This window comes from Aulonocara stuartgranti (assembly GCF_965226115.1).
Source record: "Aulonocara stuartgranti genome assembly, chromosome: 8".
In the NCBI taxonomy this organism is placed as follows: Eukaryota; Metazoa; Chordata; class Actinopteri; order Cichliformes; family Cichlidae; genus Aulonocara; species Aulonocara stuartgranti.
In genome coordinates this window covers 4976707-4996546 of record NC_138959.1, presented here as the reverse complement: position 1 = coordinate 4996546, position 19840 = coordinate 4976707, and the positions used below count along the sequence as shown (strand labels likewise).

The window sequence follows — 19840 nt, the reverse complement described above, 5'->3', positions numbered from 1 at the left end:
CAGTGTAGCATTACACTTCAAATCAGGCTTAATAGACTTTTTTTTCTCCTTTGCTTCACAATTCTGTTGTACATTTGCAATGATAGTTTTTTGTATTTTTGTTCTATAATTTTACATATGTAACAAAAAATATAGTGTTATTGTAATTAAAATGCAAATAGTCATAAATGCTCCTCTCTGAAACACGTGGATGTAACAATAGTATTTATTTACACCTGTTGATAATATTCAAAGGATAATCTGTCCTTAAAAGGCTGTGCTATTGTTATTATAAGGATTACATTGGTTTTGTGGCTCCATCAGATTTCTTTTGTTTAAAAATGGCTCACTGTTGTTCCAACTCAAATTTGGCAAATAATAGGGCAGCATTCTTTAAACCAAAGAAAACCACCTAATATTTACATAAAGCTTTTAATAGTAACATTGAATAATTTTAGTCCATTCCACAAGTTTCAGGTACATCAAATATAACATGTTATGCATAACATCACTTACAATCATACAGATAATCATTTAAACTTAGAGTGCATTAAAAATATATGTGTATTAAAAATAGCTGCGATTATATTTTATAAATAATCCAACATTTAAATCACCAGGAAAATGGCGAAATAGCGTTTACTTAGTGTAAACAAACCCCGACAGGGAAATTAAAATAGTTTTGCTGTCACGTTGATATAATTTTCTTTAATAAAATGAATAATCCCGAAAAAAAAACGATTCAACATGCACTATTTCTTCCAAGCGCACCGCAGTAAATCAATTAAATTAACTCATCTTTATATTAATCGCTCACCAACGCCGGTAAATAAACTATCACAAATGTCAGCATTTCAAGTGGCGCGCTTGACGACTTCTCGCGAGATTTTCGTGCGTTCTGTACTTTGTCAGCAGCGGTCCTCCACCATTTCGCTGCGTAAAGTCTCCTCCCCGCGACCGCTACATTCTGCGCCGAAACCCAGTCTCTCCCGGTCCGTAATTTAACTTCTTCCCACAGACCTAGGGGTACCTCGTTGGGTACCGGGAGACAGTTCGGATTACTGGCATTACGGATTGAGTGCGATTTTTCGCGGATGACGACTCCTTCAACGAGAATTTAGTAAAAGAAAATTGGTCGGAAATTTCAGGTAGGTGGGAACTTAAGATGGCGGCCTTGAGAGGGAGGGGGGCGAAGGAGGAAGTAAAGGGGGATTCAAGGGGGGTTTTAGACAACTGGAAGGCCACAATCAGACTGCGTTTCATTTGTTCACGCTGCTTCTGCGGCGTGCGATGAAATATGTACCTACCTACAACACTGACCTAAACCAAGATGACAAAACAGTAGACAGTGACATGGGATATCTTCGGATGTTAACTACTCTAAAAGAAAAAAGGAGTGATAAACCGTCACTTCCGTGCGGTCGTTTCTAAAGTGCGGTCCGTGGGGACGTAGTTAGCCCCCTTGAGTCCCCCGTGTAATCGTTGCAAAATTTATATGGAACTTTCTAACACTGTTTTTTTTAGACATTTCGTATATTTAACTAAAAAGTAATCACTATCTATTTTTAAAACTGAATAATTTAAACCCATTTATTTTCGCAAAAGAGGATTTGACCCCACGCAATGACGTCACGAGTGATTGTCTCCCCCCCCTCCCTCTGTAGTGCATGCAGAAGCGGCTTTTAATGCGACTTTTCGGATGTTTTGGGGGTATTTTTGGGTCCTCAGCGTACAGTAACGCATTAAAATGTATCGGCATAAACTGGCTTCTTTGAAGCCTGAGCATTACATAACTGCGGGTGGGATGAGGGGCGCCTGCGCGTCAAATGAACGCACCCTACTAACTAACTCTTCTAGCTGGCTAGTTAGCAGCAGGCTTCCTCCATTTAACTGTTATTGCTGGAGCTAACGTTAGCTAGTTAGCCAGCCTGCCAGAGAGCTAACCGGCAACGTTAGGCGTTAACCTTTGAATTGTGTTTTATGAAGCTTCTTGAGCTGCAGTTCTCATATGGGTACGGCTCATGTTTCAAGGTATCACCGCTGCCACATCACTAGTGAATACACATAATTTCTTGGTCGTCTTGAACCCCATGTGGCGACAGGTACTCACAATTTAAAAGGAAAAAAAAAGAAAAAATAGTCACGAGAGCACGGATTGAATGACTGACCGGAGGCCCGCGCGCTTGGTCGCCGGCTTTTAGCGCGAGAGAGCGCGTGCTGCAGAAATCCTAACATCTTCCTGTGGGCGACTGCAGCAAATGCAACCAGGAGCTGGCTGTTTTTTTTTTTTGTTTTTTTTTTTGTGTTTTTTTTTTATTACCGCTGCACACACACCACAGTCCTAGCAGGAGTTTGCTAGCCTAGCTGTCCGCTCCTTACGTGACATGTTACTCATCATCCCACACATTCATATATCTCTGTTTACCAACTGAAGCTTCTGCCACAGCTCATTTTTTTTTTATAGCTGTTGGAGTTGTAAGACCAGTCAGTTTCAGCAGTAGAGTTCCTAATAGTGAGTTTAAACTGCTTTTTTGATTTTAAAAATAAAGTTACCACCCGATTTCTGTTCCTCACTTCCTCAGAATATGTGGAGGGGACCCTAATTTCAGCATCCTGGAAGTAGAAAGCACTGAAGATCTGTGTCTTACACGACAGACAGGTGAGAGGCTCCTGCTTTGCACACACATCGCTTCAGAAGTGGCTGTAATATGTGTAGTAATTATTTGTGACTTGCTAGTGCAGTCAGCAGTGTTTAGACATTTAAATAGACTTCTTTATGTTATTATTTTGTTAGCAAAAACTTATTGTACTTAGTCCCCATGAAAAGAAACTCATCAAACAAAATATAGTGCACAGACTGGTTTTTATTTTGATATATTTAGTCTAAAAAGTAAACACGGATGAGCTGTGCAGCTAATGTTTTTGCATTAAAATTTACCTTGCTTCTTTTAGATGGAATCTAAGGTACTATGTTATTTAGCTGGTATAAATGCTATTTAGTCTGTGGAGCATCCAGAGATCCCCGTTTTTATTTGTTTATTTTGGTTTTTGGTTTCAGGTGTTTTATTTTCCCTTTCTTGTGTATGTATGTTAATGACCTTTTTAAAGATATACATACAATTGTGGAAATTTTTTTCCTGAGATTTTTACAAATGTGCATTGCAATTATATTGTTGTTGTTATTATATTTAGACTTAAAAGAAAAAACATGGGGGATGAAAATGTCCTGTTTAAAGAGGGACATGTGGTCGCACTTTCATTTTTACCTGTTAAGTGAGTTATACCAGAGGTGTTCATGAGCCACGTTTGGCCCATTAGCCCAGTTTGACTAGTAAAACCAGTGCTACTAAAGAACATTCACCTGGACATCCCTGGATTCAAAATGAGCCAGACACGGAGTGTTCAGATCTTGTTTTCATTTTTTCTTTTTTCTTTTTTTTTTGTCTCCTTACATCATGTGTTTGTTAAAATTGATAAATCATAGTGACAATATAAGATAAAGTTCTGCTTTACTTATCTCAAAAGTGGGGAAATCCCTTTATTGCTGCAAATACAAGCTATAAGCACATAAGATAAGTACAGTGCTATATAGTTCAATAAAATACATCACAGTAAAACAACTACATTAGTAAATACAAGAACTGAAGTAAAATCAAAATTTAAGTGAGTATAAACTTAAATAAAACGATTAAAGTACACTTATAGAGAGAGATGTATACTTCTGTGTAAAGCTAGTACCATCATACCACAAAAAATGAGTTTTATCGAAAAATTTGAGTAATTTATGACTTCACTGCAACTCTCACTCTTTACAAAATATCCAGTAGCCGATTGGACCAGTTCATGCCTGACACCCCTGTTAACAGCCTGTGTCTCTTCCCTTGCAGGTGCAGTGTGTAGCCGGGGCAGCACCGAGGAAGGACGCTCTGGGGAGGAGGCGGCGCGGCAGCACGCCTCTCCGGCTGTGGATGTGCTGGGTGGCAACCCCCAGGCTGCACAAAATGTGGCTGGGGAGTCCCCTCGGCATGCCCCGCAGCCGGTCGCAGCTGCCCCGCACCCAGTCCCTCCGCTCACCGATCCGTCCACTGTGCCCCTGCTGGAGAGCAACACCCCAACATTCGCCAGCACGGAGAACGCCCCTCCGACCACCTTGCCTGAGACTCTACCAATCAGTGGTAATATCATCTCAGAAGAGAGTGCCGTCGGAGTTGCAAGATCTTTGCCAGCGTCCCTCACTGAGGACTGCAGTTCCTCTGCTGAGATGCAAAGGCTTCCAGCTTCCCTTTGTCCTCCTGTCCCCTTACAGATTGACAAAACAGTGCAAGAGCTGCAATACGGGTCACAAACTGATAAAGAGAAAAGCCACTCAAACAGTCAGACAAACCAGCTTCCTAGAGAAGGTGCTGGACTTGTGGTTATTACGGGAACAAAGGAAAAACGGTCCATCACCTTGGAATATAAACCAGAGACTGGAACAAATATGGAACTTGGTGGAAAAGAGCACACAGGTGGGAATATTCTCCCACAACAACCCAAATCTCAGATCTGTTTCACAGCCTCATCTCTCTCTGTCCAAGACGCTACGGAGGGTGGGGCTGTGGAGCAGTCCGACAGGACTCCATCTGTCCAAACAAATCAAAGCAGCCATATACCTCCGTCAGGTGCTGCAGAGCAAGCAGGGAGTCTCCAGGACTCGGCATCGCCTGCACTCCTTCTGTCCTCAGCCGAAAATAGAGAGATTAAACAAACTAACCTGTCAAAAACTCAACCCAAAACTATCAAGGGGATCTCAGCTAATGCTAGAGACGTGCAGAAAACGGCTTTTTCGGAGTCAGTTGAACACATTGAAACGCAGCCTCATTCAGCTGAAATACTCGAAGCCGCAAAGGCAAGAGAGCTGCTCCCTGGAATATACACTTCGACTGGAAAAGGAAGCTCGGCGTCCAGCTGCGGTCCCCTTGAAGGAGCGCAGGTGGAGAGTAGCACGAGCAAAGAGCAAGCTGACTCGTCAGGCCCCACAGTGCTGCAAGAGATTTCCTCAAAACCTTCCACCGGACCTGCTCTGTTTGACACAGGCCTAGTTGTCTCACTTCAGGCGGGGGAGGTTATAAAAGCTGAAACATCTCACACCTCTGACCAAGTCGCCTCAACAGAGCTCATCGCGGAGATTGTGCATTCTGCCGACACTCAGGAAATTGTGGTTGTCGGGGAGGAGGCTCATATCACCGGGGCCTGGCCCACCGTGCACCTGAATCAGAGTTACCTTCTGCAGCGAGAGGATGGCAGCGTCTGCGAAGCCGCCATCGTCAACGAGCTGACTTCGGAGATCTCCGCTGGGGAGCCGAAGCTGTACACAGGAAGCGTTCAGACGCAGATGGAGCTGGGCTCTCAACCTGTGGAAGTGTACGAGTTTTGCAGTCTGGTGGAGGAGGTCGCAGAGGAGACGGTCTGTGCCAGCAGTGCTGCACAGATGCCTCATTCTCCTGGATATGAGGTGAACTTATTCAACGCTTTACTAGAAAACTCTGAGGACCTCGAAGCATCTATCCACACAGTTGGTGAAAACAACACCATCATAATCTCCCAGCAGCCCTTGCGTTCAACAAGTGATATAAATCAGGCTTGCTCTAGCAGTAATTTATCCATACGAAACACAAGCATGGCCGGAGTTGAACAGCATTTGGTGTTAGATGCTAACCAAGCTGTTGAAGTGGCACACTCAAGTGCGGTTTGTTTAGTTGAAGTAGCGGCCGTTACTGCTGACTCATTCACTGTTGAACAGGCGGACACCAGCGCGCAAATCGGGACACAGGTCGGTGCTGACCAGACGGAGGTGAGCGGTACTGCTGTGCTTCAGACTGTTGGCCCAAAACAGGAAGCAGAAGTAACAGTTGCTTCGTTATCTCTCTTATCCCCAGTGGTTACTATTACCAGTGGAAACTTGGGGATGCAGGCCCCTGTTGCTGTTACACTTTCTCATATAGGAAACCAACCCTCCCTAAATCAGACCCCAGGAGTCACTGTTGTAAGTGTCACAAAGCCTGAGGTCTGTGTTTCTGCTTGTGACGGGACCAAAGATTCCCCCGCTGTCACCACAACGGCATCAGTGACTGTTCAGAATGTCGCTATGCCCTCAGTAAGCAAGCCAGTGGCTTTGCGTGCCGCTCCTGGGGCTATAAATCCAACGCTGCTCCTTCTCAAACCGGGAGAAACTCCTCTCCTGAAACACCCACCCTCCTTTTCATTGTCTAAGCAACAGAATGCAGACGGCAAGCTGGCCAATGCCCACGGCTCCTGCTCCTGGTCTGGCACGGTGTCTGAGGAGTGCCTTCCCCAAACAGTCTCCGCTCTTAGCAGCTGCAGCGATCAGACGCAGCGGGCTGTCAATGAATTGTCAGTGGTAGCAGCAGCAGGAGCTTCTGTCAAGCTAGAAAGTGGTAATATTTCTCTTGAACCCGACCCGGCTACACCTGCCACCCCCTTAACGACTACCACAAGCAAACCTGAGGCCTTAACCGTTAGCAGAACTTTATCCCAAGATGTTTCCACAGCAGCCGCTACGCTGCACAGTTCGAACATGCTCACAGCTTCAGTCTCAGCATCCACCAGCCCCGGCGACTTCCCCAGCCAACCCGATTCCATCTACGGGGAGGAAGATGGCGAGGACATTGAGCATGACGACCCTGCGGGAGAAACTGAGGTCCAGGAGAGCAACTCGGGACAGGTTAGCAGCCCAGAAGAAGGCAGTGACGACGAAGCCGACGGCGAAAAAAGCGAGATGACCACCCCCAGCTCGCCACACAAGGTATTTGATCCATTAAAAAAAAAAAAAAAAGGAAACCAAAGAAACCATAGCTTAGACATAGCATTAAGACTCATAGTCATGAGTTATTGCTTGAATGCCAAGGTATAAGAGGCGTCCACAAAACACGAGCACAACTGAAGCAAAACAGCTGATAAATGCTAAATCTGCATCCGGACATCTTGTCGCTGTGAATAAGATGAGATGAACTGTTTATTGGATCTTTTTTGTTCTTTTTATCCGAGTGAGGAGCTTAGGAGTTTCAGAGAGGTTTGCTTCCTAACTGGGTATGACAGAATATATATATATATTTTTTAGTGATGTGCAACACTGTTACTGTTGCTGAAATCATTTTTCTGAGCTGTAATTCAGTCCTGAAGAGATGCGTTAATATTTTATCTTGGCTAAGAACAAAAAGCAGTTTTAGTTATCAAATGGTAATCAGATACGCTGGCATGCTTTTTATTTTATTTTAAAAGGACGTCACTCCGCATGTAGTCCATCTTTAATGCAACACGTGTGTGCGCGGTGTTCTTGTATACAGTGATTCATTTCTTTTAAGTTGGCCGCATGCTAAGCCATGTGTGTTTTCCAGCATGGACAGAGCAGGACAGACAGACAAGCACTGTTTCTTAAGGTAAGTGCTGGTTGTCAGACACCCAGACAGGCTCATTTTAACAGGGCATTCATGAGCATATCCCAGGCAGGAGAATTTTAACTCAAGCAGGCATTTCTTTGACTTCAGCTCTTTTATGATTGCATGAGAAGACGGCTGCCACAGACTCGCTCGTGGCCAGTTTGACACGCTTCCTAAACACTTAAATGCTCTAATCCATTTCATGCATGATGCTTTTGTCTTAGTGAAGCTTAGGCTTTCACCTTAGTTTGTTTCATTTTCTAAAAATTAAAAAAAAAAAAAAATCCTCTTCATCCTTGTCCCCTTCACTCTCAGGTACGCCAGTGGATTGCAGACAGGGTCACTGGGAATTCTTCTCCTGGATCACCCTCAACCTTCTCCTACCCCGGATCCTCAACCACACCTGACTGGTCCACACCACGGCGGGAGAGGTCCTCGCCTCTCCGGGGTCCCCACGGAAAGTTTGTTTCACCTTCCTCTTTCGGTGCCTACAGTTCGTCGTCTTCGCCGCCAGACCAGGGCTCCTCTCAGCGGTCCCGCAGTGAGCGTCACACCGACATGGCAGAGCTGGCTAAACATGTGAGTGAGCATCATTCAGGATGTTCAGCATTTCGTCCACATGTCCGCGGGACAGTCAACCAGTCTGTCTCTCCGTCTGTGTTTTTTAGCAGTCTTTCTGCTTGTCTAGATACAGTTTTATCTAATTATATCTATCGATCTATTATCAATCTCTCTGACTGCTTGTCCTTCTGTTTACCTCTTTCATCTATCTTCAAATTTCCCAATTCAGTTTTTGTTTTTTTGTTTTTCAAACCGGGCTCTGATATTTTTATATAAAATATTTCATCTTTGTAACCGTCCTGCATATGAAAGGTTTTTTTTGTTTTTGTTTATCATGCTTTTATATTTCTTCCACGTAATCCAAGTAAAATCTTAACTTTTATTTTGCTGTAGGTTGTTTCTTGTCCCTCAGTAAGTGGTGCCAGGCAGAAATCTTATGAATTGTGTATGAATCGCTGCTTCTCAGCCTCTCACTAAATCCTCAAATTGACGAAAGCAGTTGCACATCCGAAGATTATTTGCCTCATGTCCGATGCCTTTTAACAGGCTGCTCCAGGAGTCTGAAATGTAAATAATCAAAACAAATCACTTTGAATGGCACAGCATGCATTTTTTTAACCTTCTGGATTCTTAAAGGAGAGAAAATTGGACCTTTTTTACTAAAAAGACATTTCAGTTTTGTGAATAGACGCAGCTTTTGATCCATTTCCCTATTTAGCTGTCGGGCAGTTAAGTAGTTAATTGTTATTTTATGTCTGCTTTGAGTAATTTAAGAAAAGCTCAGGAGAAATGCAGCACTTTTTAAAAACTCCCCTGACATCCTTTTGACTTTGATGGTATACTTTACATGATTATGCTGGAGCGTTCTGCTGAACAACCTTTAAAAACTGTTGTGTTCAAGTGTTAAATATAAAGAGCTCTGTCCTTTGTACTGTTTACTTGCGTTACTTTTTGGGAACATCACGGTTTTTAAGAAGAAACGTCTCAATCAGCTCCTCCTCTTTTGTGAAGCAAGTGAAGCTCTGCTGATGAAGGTCACTATATGACAAACAGGACAAGGCAACAAAGTGTATGGATTTGAAAGCAGGAGAAGAAAGATGGAACATCTTGCAGCCTTGTGACTGTGTGAGACAAAGTGTGAGGTGTGTGGAACAGCTTCTCTGCTGCAGTTTGAGTGCTAGGGAGGGATATTGTTATCGAAAATGTTGCACAGGTGCAGCTCTTTTGAAATTAAACAAATATTTTCTCCGACCGATGAGAGCCGTTCACCAGAGTGCCACTATTTTTTTTTTTTTTTTTTGTTACTGAGACGGATAATTATGAAGTAATGAATCCAGAGTGTACCTAAATGAGAGGTGCAAGGAGAACCTTTATTTTTTTAAATGCCAACCCGGAGGCTGGCACCACCATGGTTCCCTCTACACACACCAAGTGGGATTTCTTTTCTGTTTTTGTTTCAAGGTTGTTTTGGTGTTATTGCATAAAACTTTGTTAAAAAAATGTTTTGGTCAATTTGTGAAGATAATCTTCACAAATTGATGCCATTAAGTGAAATCCTATGAGATAAAAGCCACAAACAAACTGCCTTTTGTTCAGCTCTCTTTCCATATAATCTTTCTATTTTCCTTATAATGCCAATATATGGCACTAGTATCTAAAAAGACCTGAAAATGGGGTTCTCAAAGCTTTGATAGACCCATTTCTATCAAGTGAGCCTACATCAAAAGTGGGGACCGCCTCTAAGAGTCGGAAGAACTAGGAAAAGGTTCCTCCAGTTTGAAAGCACCTTTGACGATGCAGTGTAGCAGGAGATCAGTATTTGGCATTTCTGAATCAGCTAACCCCCACCTTACTGTTTCAGAGCCAGGAGTTTACTGACTTTTTGTTCTTCACTTTGTGCTGCAGGAAGCTGACATCGAGCATCGAACACAGGCACTGAAGCGAGAGGGCTTCTGGTCTATGAAGCGACTCACCCGCCTGACGGAGCCACCGCGGCCAAAGGTTCACTGGGATTACCTGTGTGAGGAGATGCAGTGGCTCTCGGCTGACTTTGCTCAAGAGAGGCGGTGGAAGAGAGGCGTGGCCAGAAAGGTAGGACGTGCAAATCATCACAGAGGTTTGCTTGAAGTTTCACACATTCATGATGCTAAGAACAGGGGTGAAAAGTGCGCTCCTGTATTTTTGATGGTGGATGTTGTATATGTTCTAAATGTGTTCTGTTGATTTGTTGTTAGGTGGTGCGGATGGTGATGCGGCACCATGAGGAGCTGAGGCAAAAGGAAGAAAAAGCAAAGCGGGACGAGCATGCTAAAATCAGACGAGTCGCCTCTTCTATCGCAAAGGAAGTCCGGGCTTTTTGGAGCAGTGTAGAGAAGGTACAGATGATTCCCTGAAACCAAGCAAACAGAACATTCTGCTTCTCTGTTCAGCGCCCGTGTTTGTTCGGGTTTATGACAGAAATAACATCCACTTTTCACATGAAGTGCAGTCCTGCTTCCAAAAACGTGGCAGTGTAATGTTCAAGGCTGTAGCTGAATAAAAACTAAAACGAGGTGGGGATCAGGAGGCTTTGGCGCACAGATTCTGAAACTGCAGGTTTCGTCACTCTCCTACCAAAATTCACTGAACCAGCAGCAAAAGACCAAAACTACACTTTTGAAAAACATCGTAATGAATAAATTCCCTCTTAGTTTTGCTGTTTTGCTTCCACCACGATAAAATTGCACCTCTTGCACAGCTCTATCTCTCAGCGTGCTTTGACGCCAATTTACCATCAAACACCTCTATTTTCGGTATTTTTTTGTTTGCCTGCTACACACCCAGCTACCATTGTGTACAGTGCTGTCGGCTGCCCCCCTCCAAAAAAATGGCCCCTGACAAGACAGCCTAATTTCTGTTTTTCAGTACTGAAGAAATGTAAACTTTCACACATTATACTAAATTGCAAAATGCTCATCTGTGTCTCCAATAAAACGTTGGCACTACATACAACACGACGCAACACAGTAACTTAACTTAGTAATAAAATGAAGAATAAGTGTAAATAATAAACAAAACAAAAAAAACACTGGACAGTTTGGACACACATTTTAAAAAAAAAAACCAAAAAAAAAAAAACCCAAAATAATTTAAATTAAACTGAAAGTGAACCCTTTCATATGAGCAAAACTCGCTCTGAAAGCTGGCTGAAACTGAAAATAAAACTTCAGAACAAACATATACGATAGAAAATGGCACACGAAGTGATTAGTTTTTATTGGGCTCTTCTTTTAACAACACTCTGGGAACCTTTGGAGGATATCAATTACCTCAGTAGGGGAAAACCAACGGGTTTTCTAATCTATGCTCGCTATCTCATGATTTCAGCCGCTCTGCTCGTCCCGTGTCATATTTTCTTTGGTTCAGAACAAGCTTAATATTTTCACTGGTGCGCTTGGGTCAGTTCAGCACCTGGATCCTTTTTCCTGCTGAGCTATTGTCGTTGTAAAAATGCAGAATGTGTTTTGGTATTTTTTGCTAAAATAAGCAAAGCTTTAATTTATAGTAGATGCATCTTTTTGTAAAGTAAGATGTAGTTTGCAAACACTTGGAATAAACTCTTGTGAATCTTCCATCTTTTTCTGGGATGTTCAACCTTGTTAGTTGTGAACTGATCTAGTGCGTGTTTTCTTTAGTATTAAATTTTTTTTTCAGTGTTGTTTTTCTAATTTAAAAACACACACACACACACACAAAAAACTTTAATGTGTGTTGCTGACATTATTTTAATGGTCTAATTGTTTGTTTGTTTGTTGGTTTTTAAAAACCAACAAACAAACAAAAAGACCCCCACAGAGCTCATAATTGCCCTTTAAAAAAAAAAAAGAAAAAAAAGTTTTTGTTATTTTTGAACTAAATACAGTATGTAAATCTAAGTCATCAAGAATTTCGGTTGAATTTCACCCAGAGTAATCCGACTACACGGCTCTTCTTGATGTTAAAACATGCAGCTTGAAACCTTGAATTGAACTTTTTATATTGTAAACTCAATTAAAATACGAGACCCATTTGAGATTTTATGCCGTTTTACCCAGCATCGCAACTTTTCTGCTTATGTGGGGTTTTCTTGTTTACTTTTTAAAAATCATGTGAAATTCCCAGCTGTTCTCACACGCTGTCTTATTTGTTGAACCTGAAGGTGGTACAGTACAAGCAGCAGTCCAGGCTAGAGGAGAAGCGGAAGAAGGCGTTGGACCTTCAGCTGGACTTCATTGTTGGCCAGACGGAGAAATACTCGGACCTCCTGAGCAAGTCCTTGGCACCCATCAGGCCTGCTGAGACCGTCGTGTCTCCACAGAAATCCCTGCCTAATCCTGTCGAGGAGGATGGTGAGAAGTTTTCCCTTTAAAGAAAACCTCCTTCTTATCGTTAGTGCTCACTGCCACCATGTCGCAGACAGCTTTCAGAGCTGATTCACTGGTTCAGACTGGGACGTTGTCATAGCTACACACCAGTGAGCGAATCTTCTCAAGCGTTCAGAGGTAAACTGTTTCATAGGAACAAAAGGCGTTCTTCACCGTCAAGGTCGCTACATCTTTGTAAGATTAAACCGCATTTTCTGCGAGCCCTCTCTGGCTGATGCACCTCGGCTTGGTTTAACATGATGAGAAGTCAAACATTTGTCACAGCAGTTACACATTTTTATTTTTTTTGGGGGGGTGGACCACATCCAGAGCGCTGTACCTAATGCTCTTTGGCAACCGTCAGACTTGAGACCCATCAAACCTGTCAGACTTGTCTGCCGCCAGTATTACCGTTGGCAGCTTATTCCTGAAGCACTGAGGTGAGCAGCTTAATCTGAAGCTGTGTTTCAGTCAGAGGAGGAACAGACGTAGCAGTGGTTCTGATCCCACCTTCATTTCATTACCAAATACGGGTTTGTTGGTGCTAAAGTGCGAACACAGTCTGCTTAGCTGTGAAGAAGCTCACAGCACTGAGACCAAAACTTAAATTTTCCTTCTGCCTGTAGCTGAAGCCTTGCAGTAGCTCCAGCTGTGGCTTTTGTGTGTTAAAATCAAAATAGGAGACACAAACCAATAAGTCTTTAGTTAAGAAAGAGAAAAAAAAGGTAGGTAGGTAGGTAGGTAGGTAGGAATAGAGCAACAACAAAACCCCCCCACCAGACACAACAAACTGCTGCTCTTAATCAAGACATGGATTTACATCAGCCTATTCTAGAAACTAAAATAACATGTTATATTTCAAACAGTGTGTGCTTATCATACTTTTGCTGTTTCTTTTATCTGTGACAGATAATCTGAAAGATATCTAATGTATATAAAATGCTGTCAATCATTTTTATGTTTAAAAAAAAAAAAGTTCAAATGGCTGCATATTATTTTATTTTATTTTTTTTTAAAAACCATTTGACACATTTATGCCTCTGTTCAAATTTAGTCTAAATCAAACTTCTGTTTTTTGGATTTATAATACTGAAAGTATTTTCTGCAGACTTGTATTTAGATTAGTTAAACATCTGTTGTGATGTTTTGCATGACTAACAGGCTGAGAGTAGCAATATTTACTGCTGCAGAAGCTTCAAAGCAGAGGAAACTGTATAAGTGGGTATGATACACAAATAAAGCCACTGAAAACAAGTATTCCTGTATGAAATATATTTGCTTGAGGGTTTATAAAAAAAAAAAAAAAAAAAAAAAAAAAAAGTAAAATCCTTGTTTCAGTTTGCAAAATGCTTGGACTGCGTGGTTCCCATTCATCAACTATCCTCACAGACCATCTGTAAAATGCAAATAATCCATAAAAACTTCTTTTAAAAAGTATATTTAAGCGTATATGAGAGGAAATTCAGTCTTTTTCAGTGTGTATGTTTGAGATGGTGTTTTTTTTTTCTCTTTTTGACTTTGCAGTTTGTCTAACTGTGTTCTTCAGAATAAAGTCTTTTTCCAATACCAAACCCTTTGTTTTCATGCAGACAGAGACTTTGAACCTCCCTGTGAAGAGGAGGATGATGAAGAGACCATAGAGGTGGAGGAGCAGCAGGAGGGCAATGATGCTGAGAGCCACCGGAGGGAGATTGAACTGTTGAAGGAAGAGGGCATGCTGCCACTGGACCAGCTGCTCAGCAGCCTCAATCTGCCTCAGGTAGGTCCACAAACCAGAGGGCAGTGATTGTTTTCTGAAAAGAACAAAAGTACTGCAACCATCCAGAAACAGACCAACTTCACAGATGTCCTCAATTTAACTTGGTTATCTAAATTTGTGGTTTAAATATTTATATCTGAAAAGTTGAACAGCCTACAACTTGAGCTACTTTGTATTAGAGATGGACCGATCCGATATTACGTATCGGTATTGGTCCGATACTGACCTAAATTACTGGATTGGATATCGGAGAGAAATAAAACATGTGATCCAATCCGAAGTATCACAAAATCACCTCACAAAATGCGCTACTTGGCATAACCCAGCTCAGTGCATCGTATCAGTATGTGTCACGTGATAGAGCGGCTGTTGTCTGCGAGACCTGTCGGTGGTCTGGTGGAGCATGTGGAGCCTCGCTACATGCTTCCAAACCGCGGCATTTCATCTCAGAGAAAACTATCCCAGAGAAGTAAAGCAAGTGTGTAAGTGCATCTCTGAATGTTTGCATAGTATTTCCACGTTAAGCTTAACAACTGATATATTGAGCCATAGCTGGACTGACCATCGGAGTTCCATATTGAGGCGAAAAGGAAGCAATTTGTCCATTACTTCAGCTACAATGGGGGGAAAAAAAAAAGGGCACAAAGCTGGAGTTATTCTGTCTTTGCTGCACAGCTGCCTCTTCTCTCATTCTCTCCCCCTCCCTCCCCTGTTGCTACTTCAATCATGAAACTGATCAATGATCAGCTGGTTGGCTTTTCTGTCGCAAGTCCCGTCTCTCTTGTTTGTTTATCGCCCACCGTTTGGATATGTGGTGAGAGGGAAACATAAAAATTAATCCAGGAGATGTTCTTACTGAATCATCAGCTGAACAGTGATGGACAAACAGGATTACCTTTTATGTGAATGAGTTGAAGGGAAGTTATGAACTGTTTCTGAGAGACAAATAACACCAGGATCCTTTTCTACGTAGCTGACAGCTGGTAACTTTGCAGGGGTGGATCTAGCAAAGTTTTGCTAGGGGGCCAGGTAGGGCATTAACAGGGAAAGGGTGGGCACAAAAATACTTTTGTTTGTTATTTCATTTAAAATGACTAACTTTTAAAAAATAATTATCTGAATCTTACAACCAAAGTGGTCATCTGATTAAATGTATAGAAATCCATTATTGTATATAGTAACTGTTAAGTCTAATATACAGTGGGGCAAAAAAGTATTTAGTCAGCCACCGATTGTGCAAGTTTCCCCCACCTAAAATGATGACAGAGGTCAGTAATTTGCACCAGAGGTACACTTCAACTGTGAGAGACAGAATGTGAAAAAAAAATCCATGAATCCACATGGTAGGATTTGTAAAGAATTTATTCGTAAATTAGGGTGGAAAATAAGTATTTGGTCACCTCAAACAAGGAAAATCTCTGGCTCTCACAGACCTGTAACGTCTTCTGTAAGAAGCTTTTCTGTCCCCCACTCGTTACCTGTATGAATGGCACCTGTTCGAACTCATCATCTGTATCATCTGTATCTGTATAACTCCAAACTCCGCCATGGCCAAGACCAAAGAGCTTTCGAAGGACACCAGGAAAAGTATTGTAGACCTGCACCAGACTGGGAAGAGTGAATCTACAATAGACAAGCAGCTTGGTGTGAAAAAATCAACTGTGGGAGCAATCATCAGAAAATGGAAGACATACAAGACCACTGATAATCTCCCTCGATCTGGGGCTCCACGCAAGATCTCATCCCGTGGGGTCAAAATGATCATGAGAACGGTGAGCAAAGATCCCAGAACCACACGGGGGGACCTGGTGAATGACCTGCAGAGAGCTGGGACCAAAGTAACAAAGGTCACCATCAGTAACACACTACAACGGCAGGGAATCAAATCCCGCAGTGCCAGACGTGTTCCGCTGCTGAAGCCAGTGCATGTCCAGGCCCGTCTGAAGTTTGCCAGAGAGCACATGGATGATACAGCAGAGGATTGGGAGAATGTCATGTGGTCAGATGAAACCAAAGTAGAACTTTTTGGTATAAACTCAACTCGTCGTGTTTGGAGGAAGAAGAATACTGAGTTGCATCCCAAGAACACCATACCTACTGTGAAGCATGGGGGTGGAAACATCATGCTATGGGGCTGTTTTTCTGCCAAGGGGACAGGACGACTGATCCGTGTTAAGGACAGAATGAATGGGGCCATGTATCGTGAGATTTTGAGCCAAAACCTCCTTCCATCAGTGAGAACTTTGAAGATGAAACGAGGCTGGGTCTTCCAACATGACAATGATCCAAAACACACCACCCGGGCAACAAAGGAGTGGCTCCGTAAGAAGCATTTGAAAGTCCTGGAGTGGCCTAGCCAGTCTCCAGACCTCAACCCCATAGAAAATCTGTGGCGGGAGTTGAAGGTCCGTGTTGCTCGGCGACAGCCCCAAAACATCACTGCTCTCGAGAAGATCTGCATGGAGGAATGGGCCAAAATACCAGCTACTGTGTGTGCAAACCTGGTAAAGACCTATAGTAAACGTTTGACCTCTGTTATTGCCAACAAAGGTTATGTTACAAAGTATTGAGTTGTATTTTTGTTATTGACCAAATACTTATTTTCCACCCTAATTTACGAATAAATTCTTTACAAATCCTACCATGTGGATTCATGGATTTTTTTTTTTCACATTCTGTCTCTCACAGTTGAAGTGTACCTCTGGTGCAAATTACTGACCTCTGTCATCATTTTAGGTGGGGGAACTTGCACAATCGGTGGCTGACTAAATACTTTTTTGCCCCACTGTACACCCTAGTAAGCTATAGTACTTTTTCCTTTGGGAAGGTACCATCTGTGCAGTCTGCAATTCTGTTGAAGAAAGATGTTCAATCTATTTAATTATTGTAGAAAAATAATTGATTTCTGTGCATTTGTTTTTACACGTGCATTAAATTAAAGTTGATTAAGCATTGTGAGGTGGGGGGTGGTTCCCTAATATTTTTGCTGGGAGTTGGCAACCCTATTTGTTAGGTTGTTTAATATTTCTGCTAAGTGCTCTTTAAGATACCAGAATAGGGATGATGGTGGAGGTTTAAGTTTATTAGATTGATCAGTTTTGCTGAACTATAAATTATTTTGGGTGCAGTGTATTTTTTGCATACAAGTATAACAGAATAGCTTTAGTGTTTTGTTTTTTAAAACTTGAGTATGAACTTATACAAAATGTAGCAAGATATTTATAAAAAAAACTGTCTTATTGATTACAAAATACGCTATATCGGATTCATATCGGTATCGGCAGATATCCAAATGTATGATATCGGACATAAAGTGGTATCGTGCCATCTCTACTTTGTATATGTTTTGTTCACATTTGAGTAAAAATGAGCTATTAATAGTTCCAGTTTTTAATCTGTTAGTGGATATACAGACAACTACTAAACAACTAGACTGATTTGAAAAAGACAAACGTTTTAAGAAGTTTCCATGGTTTCCAAGCAAACTTGTGAGTAGCTAATGATGGACCGAGAATAATGATCTACTATGATGATCTTCTCTTTATGTAAAAATGACACTGAATCTTAAACATACTGTAAGTTAATTTGATTCAGTGTTGGTACAAATTCAGGCAGTTTGGAAACTTTTCCTCCACAAACAGCTGAAATTATGGACCACGTAAAAAGTGAGCTGAGTCAAAGTATAGCACCTGAGTTTCTGCTGTTGTTTAAAGACCTGCCACTTTTATTTTGAGCTGCATCCCATTGTTGGATCTAAAGAGTCATTAAATAAAAAATAAAAAAAAGGTAACAGTTGAGATTCAGTGTTTCTCACGTGGGTGATTAATGCAGGTGGACAGCCTTCTCTGTTTTATTTTGAAAGTTCCTGTCCCGTTTTTCCGGACATCCTTAAACTCCACTTTCTTGGACTACAGCTGCCAGCAATAGTCTTCCTCCTGCTCCGCTGAGTACCCGCAGTAGGTGGAGAGGAGGTTCAAGGACTACGGTTACCTGCTGCAGTCTGAGACTTTGGACTTGGAATATTTGTAGGAGAGCAGCTGATCATATTGCTCTCTTACGTGTCACAAACTGCTTGGCCAGTTCAGTATTTTCAGAAAGGAAACGTGAATTAAATGATTGAATTCATTTAAGAAAGATTCGAAACAGTTGGTAAACACTGACATTATCACCCACATAAACAAGCTGGTGAGCTGTAGCTGTGCATTTGATTTAACAGTAATGTGTTGTATAATTATTCATCTTCATTTTCACTTCAAATTAATTCCAGATGCTGTCATCTCACTGAGGACTTATTGAGCTTTATTATTTGTTTTTATAACTCTAAGTCTAATTATGGGATGATTATACCTGAGTAAACACGCTGACACCTCTGTTAAAACGAGGTTAGCTGATAATGTGCAAAAGCTGAAGAAAAGCACATGTTTTTAATACTGACCACAGATTTCATGTATCACTGAATCACGGTGTTACGCAGGACCAGGGCTCGGACGAAGAATGCTCTGATGAAACGTCTTCATCAGAGGCGGGGGAGGAAGAAGACGGGGAATTCACTGCCAACGAAGAGGATGGTGAGATTGCTCCCAATATAACCTCCATAAAAACAGAATGAGACCTTTTACTGGATTTTTTTTTTCTGCTCATTTTTTGTTTATCCAAGTTCATTTTTAATTGTCAAGAATTTGTTTTTCTTCTTCTGTGTTCACAGCTGAGGATGAGGAGGACACGATAGCAGCTCAGGAGAAGGTGGAAGGAAATGTAGATCATGCAGAGGAACTCGATGATTTAGCCAAAGAGGGTGAGGGCTTTATTTTCTACTGGAAGTGGTGCTAATTCATTGCATTGACCTGAGGTTTTATGAAGTGTTTGAAGAGCTTTCTGTCTCTTTAAAGAGGAAAGCAAGCTTGATGACACCTCTGCATTGCTGCTCTCTTTCTGCCTTTTTTAAAATTCTGTACATATGAATGAAATTTCATTCATTACTAGCTGCTCCCTGGTCTAAAATAAGAGGCTGCAGACCGGATCCTTGACGTGTCTCTACTTCCCTTCCAGGCGATATGAGCATGGAGGAGTTGCTGGAGAAGTACAAAGGAGCGTATGCCTCAGACTTTGAGGTCCCGTCTGCTTCTGGCTCTAAAGCGAGCTCTGATTCGGAGGTGTCTGGGGATGAGGAGGTGGAGACTGAAGAAGATGAGAGTGATGTGGAAAGTAACACTTCTTCCTCAGGTATTAAACTGCTCATAAAGACCCAAAATAAACTGTTTATCTCCCTCCACTCTGAGCAGAAGCTTTCAGAAAATGTTTTCCTTCTTACGTCTGTTTCAAGTTTGTTTTGCTGCTTTAATTTATTATTAATTCATTAATCATTTCAAATGTTCTCCTCTCAGATTCACCAGGCGACAGTGCTGAAGATGAGGAGAGCGAGAAGGATGAGGAAGAGAGTGAGGAGGAAGACGAAGAGGAGTGTGGAGATGAAGGGATGGAGGTTTTGCTGAAGGAGGGAGACAGCAGCCCGTCTTCCTCTGGCTCGCGGCCAAAGAAGGAGATCAGTCACATTGCTGCTACTGCAGAGAGCCTGCAGCCCAAAGGCTACACTTTAGCTACCACAAAGGTCAGTCTTTAAATATTAAAAATGTATATTTCAGTCATTTTATCAGATGGAGGAAAAGTGTAGATTAAACTCTTCTGCAGATCTGAGTCACAGTTGTTTCAACTTTCTCTAC

General features: G+C 41.9%; 1 protein-coding gene across 3 annotated transcripts in view; it reads left to right on the top strand.

The window, feature by feature from the left end:
- Window positions 1-833: 833 nt before the first annotated feature.
- Window positions 834-19840, top strand: part of srcap (Snf2-related CREBBP activator protein) — a 42557-nt gene continuing 23550 nt past the window's right edge. Inside the window, exons 1-13 of one of the 3 annotated variants that reach the window (XM_082544916.1) lie at window positions 834-1127; window positions 2562-2638; window positions 3867-6784; window positions 7377-7418; window positions 7734-7997; window positions 9885-10070; window positions 10214-10354; window positions 12157-12346; window positions 13951-14120; window positions 18595-18688; window positions 18826-18915; window positions 19170-19343; window positions 19505-19728. In XM_082544916.1, the coding sequence (XP_082401042.1) occupies window positions 4241-6784; window positions 7377-7418; window positions 7734-7997; window positions 9885-10070; window positions 10214-10354; window positions 12157-12346; window positions 13951-14120; window positions 18595-18688; window positions 18826-18915; window positions 19170-19343; window positions 19505-19728 (4119 nt within the window). In that variant the 5' untranslated portion in view covers window positions 834-1127; window positions 2562-2638; window positions 3867-4240. The remainder of the gene's footprint in view (window positions 1128-2561; window positions 2639-3866; window positions 6785-7376; window positions 7419-7733; window positions 7998-9884; window positions 10071-10213; window positions 10355-12156; window positions 12347-13950; window positions 14121-18594; window positions 18689-18825; window positions 18916-19169; window positions 19344-19504; window positions 19729-19840) is intronic. The other 2 variants (XM_082544914.1, XM_082544915.1) reach the window with 2 other exon arrangements.